Source organism: Gastrolobium bilobum, unplaced genomic scaffold (assembly GCF_033153095.1).
Source record: "Gastrolobium bilobum isolate Gb01-03AN ecotype WA unplaced genomic scaffold, APGP_CSIRO_Gbil_v1 utg1988, whole genome shotgun sequence".
Taxonomy (NCBI): Eukaryota; Viridiplantae; Streptophyta; class Magnoliopsida; order Fabales; family Fabaceae; genus Gastrolobium; species Gastrolobium bilobum.
In genome coordinates, this window is record NW_026897869.1 from 311,909 (window position 1) to 320,775 (window position 8,867).

At 33.4% G+C, this 8,867-nt stretch overlaps 1 protein-coding gene across 1 annotated transcript; it reads right to left on the reverse strand.

Moving 5' to 3' along the window:
• Nucleotides 1-1,484: 1,484 nt before the first annotated feature.
• LOC133310926 (caffeoyl-CoA O-methyltransferase) lies at nucleotides 1,485-3,088 on the reverse strand. Its single transcript, XM_061511923.1, has 5 exons — nucleotides 2,929-3,088; nucleotides 2,686-2,765; nucleotides 2,423-2,567; nucleotides 2,123-2,254; nucleotides 1,485-2,007 (listed from the first exon to the last, which is right to left on the reverse strand). Exons 1-5 carry the CDS (start codon nucleotides 3,019-3,021, stop codon nucleotides 1,714-1,716), a joined length of 744 nt encoding a protein of 247 aa, XP_061367907.1. The 5' UTR covers nucleotides 3,022-3,088; the 3' UTR covers nucleotides 1,485-1,713.
• Nucleotides 3,089-8,867: the final 5,779 nt, after the last annotated feature.

The following is an 8,867-nucleotide window of genomic DNA, read 5'->3' on the forward strand; positions in this document are numbered from 1 at the left end:
TTTCAAAATAAATAATTCTAATCAATATTGCCTAATAACGAGCATGTTAGAATTTCTTGGATTTGGGCTTCATTGACTGGTGTAATTTTTTTTATTTTTTTGACACAAGTGGGAATTAAATACATAACTTAATACAATAAATCCAAACCCTTCACCTCCAGACCAAACCTAGTGGCTTAGCATAATGTATTTTATAAAGCGGGATAAATAGATAACTAGATATCTCCATATAATTACGTGATCCATTTTATATTTTGAGAATCACCATGGATGTATGTTGTTTTGACCGGCCCAATCAGCTAGCCCAATATAGTAGGCCCAATGCCATAGGTTTAAACCACCTCAGCCCTACCAACACTGCAGCGCCAATCCAGCTGCGCCAACGCTGTCATCCCTGCTTGTACGCCAACAGCTTTCTCAACATTAGACATTAGAATGTCTTACTTGGGATACCACATCCCCTTTGTCTTTACAGGCATTCAAAGTTTTCCTCCCTTATACTTTCCCCGTACAACAGTTGCTGTCAGTACTGTAGCAGCTGTAAAGCGCCTTGTCTCAACAATGCTAGACTAAAATGGCTCTTTTCTATGGTAATTGACTTGGCTCACTCACCCACGTAGGTAATGGGCTCAACCCCAAATATAAATACCCAAACAATTCTTATGCCATTCTTTCGCCTCAGTACGAAAAACTTTTATCATATGAAATTCCCTATTTTTAATTAACCCTGGTCCATTATGTCCAAAGTTGAACGTATGACACTTTCTCCGGCAACATTTTTACTGTAATGACAAGCTCTATATACATTAATTATTGTCTGAATCGGAATGCTTTGCTTTGCATTCTAATCCTTGTGATCGATAAGCTATAGAGTTCAATTCACCTGAAAATCTAAATAAGATGTTATGGAAACAAATAATATTACTTCATATGGGGAAGTTTGTCCTTATGATTAAAACAAATCAGCAAAAGTAAATTATAAAACTGAAGTTGGTATTTGGTAGAAGAGAGGATGAAGTTACACCGAAAAAGAAAAGAAAAGAAAAGAAAGAAACAAAGACGGGAAGCGGAATAAATTAAAAATTAAAATGTATGTAGGTAACTCAACTGGTGCGGCAAGGGTTAAGAGTGACTGTTTAAACTTCAATGTTCAAAGTTTTTTTGCCTTGAAAAAAATATTCTTCAAAAGAATATTTTATTTAATAGGTAATAATATGATTTAATAGGAAGCATGAGCGAAATAGGAAGGTGATAAATGAAAAAGCGAAAAAAAAAAGAATATTTTAGTTAGGAGATATTTTTCTTGCATCGAAACATTTTTTCACATACTTCACAGATGTCATTTTACTAACTGTCAACCAGATTTAAACGCTTAATGGTTAAATGTTCCGTCTGTGTAAAACTTATTTCCTTTGTGCAAATAACTAATGTTTTGTCAAATATCCGAAGTTATAAACACATCACATCTGTTTAAAAACTTGCAATGCGAATAAATAAGATTTACAATACTTGTAGTAATTAATGGATAACATTTTATAGAAGTTTGAATTATCCACCGTTTCCATATCAACAATAATAAGAGAATAATACAGACACAAATATTTTGTAAAAAGAAAAAAAAGAAAAGGCTTGATTGCTTTTAAATGCTTTAGCTCCGACTTAATAATGAAAAGGGTGAATCAACGGTGGATCATGATTGTCTACAAGAGGCAATCACTTGATCCGACGGCAGATAGTGATTCCATCACCAACCGGAAGCATGCAGATCTCAATCCTGGGGTCCACAGCCAAAGCCTTGTTGAGTTCCAACACGAAGTCCCTGTAATACCTAACATACTTCCTAAGAGGAGCATCAGGGGGTGCCACCACAGACCCGTTCCACAAGGTGTTGTCGTACCCGATCACACCTCCTACCTTAACAAGATCAATCAGCCTCTTGTGGTAATTAAGGTAATTGTCTTTGTCGGCATCCACAAAGATGAAATCAAAGCTCCCATGGTTCTTTTCCTGCATTTCACCACACACAAACATTCAGTTAGTCTTTTTCACTCCTTTAAACGCATTCTACTTTTTTTTTTCCCATCAAAATGGGACACGGAAATTAAGGGATGCAAAAGCTTACGTCTTTAACCATTTCATCAAGAACTGGGAGAGCAGGGCCTTCTCTGAAATCAATTTTGTGGGCAACACCAGCTTTTTTAATTACAGGCAGACCCAGTTCGTAATTCTCCTTATTAATGTCCATGGCCAAGATCTGTAACAAGCACAACCAGAAACTCAAGGTTTAGCCCCTTTTTTGTGTTTTGAGTTTAACACATGGTATTCAAAATAGAACATGTTTGATGACTTACTCTAGACTCTAATATAAAATTTCTATTTATAAATACGAAATTGCTTTAATCTTAAACTCTACTCTTGATACCTTTCCATCTTCAGGAAGAGCGAGGGCGGTGGCAAGCAGGGAGTAACCAGTGTAAACACCAATTTCCATGGTGTTCTTGGCATTGATAAGCTTAAGGAGCATGTTCAAGAATTGCCCTTCATCTGCAGAGGTTGTCATGATGTTCCTGTTGTTCAATCAATCAATCAGTCACGATGAAGAGAGGAACCAAATAAATAATTGAAATGGAAATTTAACATGAAACCTAATAAGGAAGATCAAATACTGGGATCTATGGATTATACCATGGGTGCTTTGCTGTCAACTCTCTCAACTCTTTCATGGATTCAGGTTCTCTTGGGTAGACACTGGTCTCCAGAATGTACTGTAGAGAATAGCCAATTTATGATTTTTGTCAAGAACCCAAAAAAATCATTTACAACAATAAGAAGGAATAAAGGGTCATCCATTGATATGTTATCACTTTTAAGAAGCCAAAATAAAAAATAAAAAAACATTAACTAAGGCCTTTAATTGGGTGTTCCTACCTGATAAAGATCATCACTCTGCAAAAGGCTCTTGTGGCCAACCTCTTGGTGCCTTCCAGCTTCGTTTTGCTTCTCATCTCCGTTGGTTGCCATTGCTATAATCCTTGTTCCTTGTTTCCTTTTCTTCTCCCTTCTCAGCTTCTGTTATGCGTTGAAGAGTTAGCTTGAGCTTGTTGAAGGAGTTGTAAGAGGATGGTAAATATAAGGAAGGAAAAGGCCGGCTTGAACCGGTACAGTGAAGGAAAAGGTTATTATGTTTGGTTGAACCGGCTAGCGTCCGGTCCGGGGTTGGTGAGGTCCATTTTAGGCGTTACCAACGAGCATGGTTCAGGCCTCCACTTGATAATAGGGCCCACTGGTCCTGTTTTATTTGTTGGCAGGGGATTTTCTCATGTACTTATGGAAAATGGGTTATGACATCATTTTATTGAATGATGACATCTAAAATGAAACATAAATGTTTATAATCACTATGCAGGGAGGATGTGCAATTACTGAAAATTTCAAAAAAGTAATATACAATAAATTGTTCTTAAAGAACATAATCTAATTCAATTTTAAAGTAACTCCAGATAATCCCAATCCTTTGTCTTCTGTTTATTAGGGCCAAAAACAGTGTTCATGAGTTATGCAGTTTTAATAAATTGGTGCTTTTTATACAATATTATTTGCAAACTAAATAAGGTCGGTTATTTTGATTTCTTAAAAGGGTAATGGTTGAAACCTTAACATTCATTAAAACATTTTAATTTTAAATCAGTAATTGTAGGCCCCCAAATTCAATTGATAGTTTTTTGTACAAAATAATATTTATTTAATTTGTTGTTTTTCGAATTTTGTAAATCACAATTCACAAACAGGGGTAAAGGGTGGGATATTGGTGATCTACGAGTGGTTGGTTCGAATGGCGGGTCCCAAAGGTGTAGTTGGAAATAACACATGGCAAATGAAATTGGTATGGGGTTGGTGAGGGTTCGCAGTGTCTAGACGTGAGAGTGGGGCGTCTTCTAATGTTCCTAATTTCAGTTTACCAAATCTGTGAAAGAGATAGTTAAGTAAAAAATTGAACTGTTATTGATGAGTTGTTTTCCCTGTTTACTCTTGATTGAATGCAAATGCCTGCAAGACTTTCTAGTCTCTTTTTACGGTAAACTGGTAGGATTATTTTTCATTAGTACATGCCCCATGCTAATATCATTGTATTTTTTTTTTAAAAAAAAAGTTCTATCACACAATCTTACCAGCTCCGTGAAGACTGGAATTCCTATCCTACAACACATTTAATTGAAAGATAAGTAATAGATAGGATTCTCAAAACCAATAAATTGATTAAGTGTTTTTCTTCATTAAAAAAATAAAAAATATATATATATATATATAGAGAACTCTGATAATTCCTACATACAAAATCTGGGACAAAATAAATTTTATAAAAGTAGTAATAGATAATGAAGAAGCCTTTAGAGGTGTTCGCGGTATGAATTGGATCGGTTTTAGAAGTAAAAATCATCTGATCCAATCCCTTCGATTTGATCATGTAATCATTCATTCGGTTTGGATTTTTTTTTAAATCCGATCCAATTCAATTTTTTTCGGTTTGAATTGGATCGATTTTCGGTTTTTTGAAAATCCTAAAATTTGTTTCATGATTATTATGCAAATAACATATTTTGTATATATTGGCTTTCAATTTTTTATTTTTTGAAATACAAAAGCATCAGTAAACAATAATTAGTTTTTTTTTTTGGGCAATGAGATATAAAACTCTACAAAGATGAAATTTGGTTGATGAGATATGACTAGATTTTTTTTTGGGTATAATTGATGGGTTAATGGATCTTGGATTTAGAAATTTTTGGACTATAATTAGGGGAAGGTCCAAGTAGATAGAGGAAAATTAATCGGTTTGGATTGAATCGGTTTTCATCAACCAATCCAATTAAAATTTGCGGGTTTTTTTTCGATTTTTGATTTGTTGATTGTTAATTTATTCAATTTTTGATTTGATTATTGTAGTTTGAATCGATTTAGATCGGTTGATGAAAATCTGTAGAGGCTACCCTCAGATAATGTAACAAGACCTTCACCTAAAATGATTGTATCCGAGACTAATCAAAATTAATATCTACAACAGACACCACGTTAGGTATACACTAATGGAAGGGAAAGGTCAGTTTCTTTGAGTCAAAGAATCGGGAACATAATGAGTGGCTGAAATCAAAAAGAGTTAAGGAGGAGAGGGAAAGAAGAGTTGATATGGAACGAGACAAAAACTCCAAAGAAAAAGTTTCCAATTTGCCTGCTCCAACTATCCTACAGCCTAAAGGGGTGTATAAGCTTCTTTTGTTTTGTGTCTTGATAATTCCTACCTACTATGAACTTTGTCAACACCATCTGTATACGTGAATGAACTCATTTTATTTAGTATAACATTATACAACATAAAATGAACTCATTTTTAATTTGTCATGAACTTTTCATTTAAATTTTTTGTTCTCATTTTTTACTAGTTAATTTGACTAATAGACCCTATATAAAGCTAAACTAAACCCACTCTACCCCTAACCTACCATCCCCGTGATTATTTTGAAGTTTTAAGAACACGATTTAGGCTTTACACCACGATTTTAGGCTTTACACCATTTGGATCCGACCAGGAGAACAACATAAAACCAATGTTAATAAAATCGGACCGACTAATCGGGTTGATTAAGAAATCGATAAATCGATCATATAATCGGTCCGATTGAAGTAAAAGATCGGCCATGCATCAGAACCAGTGCGACCCGATCTGACCTAGTCGGTTTTCATGAAAACCGGTGACCCGGCTCGATCCAAAAAAAAAAAAACAAATTCCAATTTTGTTTTCAAAAAAAAATCATAATATACATATTTAAATATTTTTTTGCTTATCAACTTACATAAATTATGTACTTACAACACTAATATTATCTCAATTATGTACTATACAGAAAATTTTGATTTGATTTATAGTTAGAAATGTCATTTTCTGAACCTAAATCCCAGTATCACAATCATTATATTTTTGTTTGATCCTTTATTGGATAATAATATGTGATTTTTTATTTTTTATATTAAAATATTTGAAATTTTTATCAATTTTTTTTATAGCCAATAGGGCCAGAGCCCAAAAAAACAAAAACAAAGACAGAACACCAAAACAGAAACAGAAGCTACTGGATCACCAGAGCTCGCGATCTTCCCACTCCAGTAAGATCAGCCAGATAAATAACGTGAATGCCAGGTGCTGGTTCTTCACAAAAAAGATATTGCACATCCTCATCATTCTCCAAGATAAAATTTGTCATCCAATCCGCACAAGCATTTCCTTTCCTGAACGTGTGGTTGAAACTAACCGGTCAATCTTTCTGAATTCATGCTCGTATCCGAAAAATCAACTGACTCTCATGAGCTGCTGCACCCTAGGAGGTGAGCACAATGATAACACAAGTTGAATCACTTTCAATTATAACATTACGGTGACCAGAATTCCAAGCTAATTCCAGCCGACGAAGCACACCCCACAACTCTGCTTTAAAAGAACTACAAATCCCAAGTCTATAAGCCAATCCACTCAACCATCTCCCTTGAGAATATCTCATAACCCCACCACAAGCAGCTATGCCAGGAGCTCCACGAGCAGCATCATCTGTGTTAACCTTAACAAATCCCAAAGAAGGAAATTGCCAAGAAATGTCAATATCAATTTTTTTTAGATATTTGAGTATGTTTATAATTTTTTTAACATAAATTATAAAATTGCATATAATTACCGGATCATGCGGTTGAACCAGTGACCCAGTACCTTGATCGGGTCAATGACTAAGCCGATTTTAATAACGTTGCATAAAATTGTTAAAAATTGCCATGCCATAATGGAAAATTAACTGAATGATAATATCTTTGTAAAAAACTAATTCAATTCAAAATTTAAACTTGTAAGTGATGTGTCTTTAATAATTTTTATATTGTGTCTCTTTAAAGCAAGCCCTCATATAAGAGTGTTTTTAATTAGAAACGTGAATATTATATAGGTCTATTTTTTATAATTTTTATATTATATTTTTTAATATATCCCCTCGTACAATTATTTCACCTAAATGAGTTTTAATGATTTTTATATTATATATATCTAACAATCTTGAATTGAATCTCTGATAATATGATGCCACGCAAAAGGGAAGCACATGGAAAGTAGGAAAATCATTTTCTTATTCTACCGTATCCCCTTCATCTTAATAAAGATTGTAGTTCATGCCAAGTTGATGATTTGAATGAAGAATTCTTTACTAAACGAATACTTTTCGTAATTGCACTTAAGATGGGGCAGCGCGCAATTTTTTTTTTTTGGTAAGCTGAGTAAAACACACCATAGCGCAAATTAAATAACTGAAATACGACGAGTTCTACAAATAGAAGCTAAATCTGCATCAAACAGCAGACCAATTCCAGCGCGCAATTTATTCGCGTTAAAGGTTATGATTGAACATCTGTATAATTTTGTATTTCGTTGGCACATGTAAACGTCATGTATTTAAGTTGCAAATTCATATTTTCTTATGAGAGTAATTCTCCATTATGAGGCGTCTTTATTAGGAAATCAATAATGCTGTTTGGTGAGTAGTCACAATAATTAAACAAAATTTTACTCAATTAAATTTCATAATATTTTTTTATGAAACGTTTAGAGAATGAGGGGATGCAATCTCCAATTCAACATTAGACGTAAACTATCTATCAACTTGAATTTATAGTAAGATTTTAATTATTGTGTTAAATGTGAACGTTCTGCCGTTTTGTTTCACACACACTATATATATATATATATATATATATATATATATATATATATATAGAAGATCATTTGACACCGGTGTCAAACTTTAAAATTTGACACCAAATCTTAACCGTTGATTTTCGTCAATCAACGATTATCATTTATTGACAGTTAATGATTAATTAATAAGTGTAATTCTCAATAAATGATAACTGTTGATTGACGGAAATCAATAGTTAGGATTTGGTGTCAAATTTCAAAGTTTAACACCGGTGTCAAAGGATCTTGCCCCATATATATATATATATATATGGGAAAGATATTCTTACACCGGTGTAAGAGTTAGAAGTCTTACACTCAATCTTACCATTGATCCACTTATATCCAATGGCTCACATTACTATAATATTTGAGCCATTAGATATAAATGTGATCAATGGATAAGATTGCAAGTGTAACTTACACTGGTGTAAAATGATCCTAACTTATATATATATATATATATATATATATATATATATATATATATATATATATATATATATATATATATGAGGTGGGATCCTTTGACACCAGTGTCAAATTTGAAATTTGACACCTCGTCTAAGAGCCATTAGATCACAAAAGATCAATTATGTCACATGCTTACAAATCAGAGTCGTTGATCTTTAAGCTAAATGTATGAGGCAAAACTAGTTGTCATGATGTTGCATAGTTGTAGAATTTTCATGTTGATGTGTGTGTGTGTCTTTGACATCTTTGTATTTGCTAAGCATGAGAAATGTCCATGTCATTTTAATTACACTGATTTATGCATTTCTTTTGCGAAATGATATGTTTTGTATATATAGTCATTTGGAGGATTGTAAGTAATGACATGATGTACACATTGTTTGTATATATGTATGTAGGATGGAAGGGCTAAAAGCCTATTATGTATGTTTAAATACTTGAATACTATGTCTATTAGATCATATGGAAGTTCTCTTGATGCAGCTAAATGCTGTCAAAATGCTTCGTACAGGGGAGGAATCGATTCCCACTGTCGCAACCGGGTCGCGACGTGACGACAAAAGATATTAATTGATTAAAATAATGGAGTCGCCACCAAGGTTTATTTAGGAAAACATTGAAAAAATCT

Bases quoted from the DNA above. Each gene is read 5' to 3' on its own strand.
- LOC133310926 (XM_061511923.1), bottom strand. From the start codon at position 3,021: ATGGCAACCAACGGAGATGAGAAGCAAAACGAAGCTGGAAGGCACCAA. The intron at 2,766-2,928 runs GTAGGAACACCC...TATTCTCTACAG, and splicing joins AGAGTGATGATCTTTATCAG to TACATTCTGGAGACCAGTGT. The intron at 2,568-2,685 runs GTATAATCCATA...ATTGAACAACAG, and splicing joins TTGACAGCAAAGCACCCATG to GAACATCATGACAACCTCTG.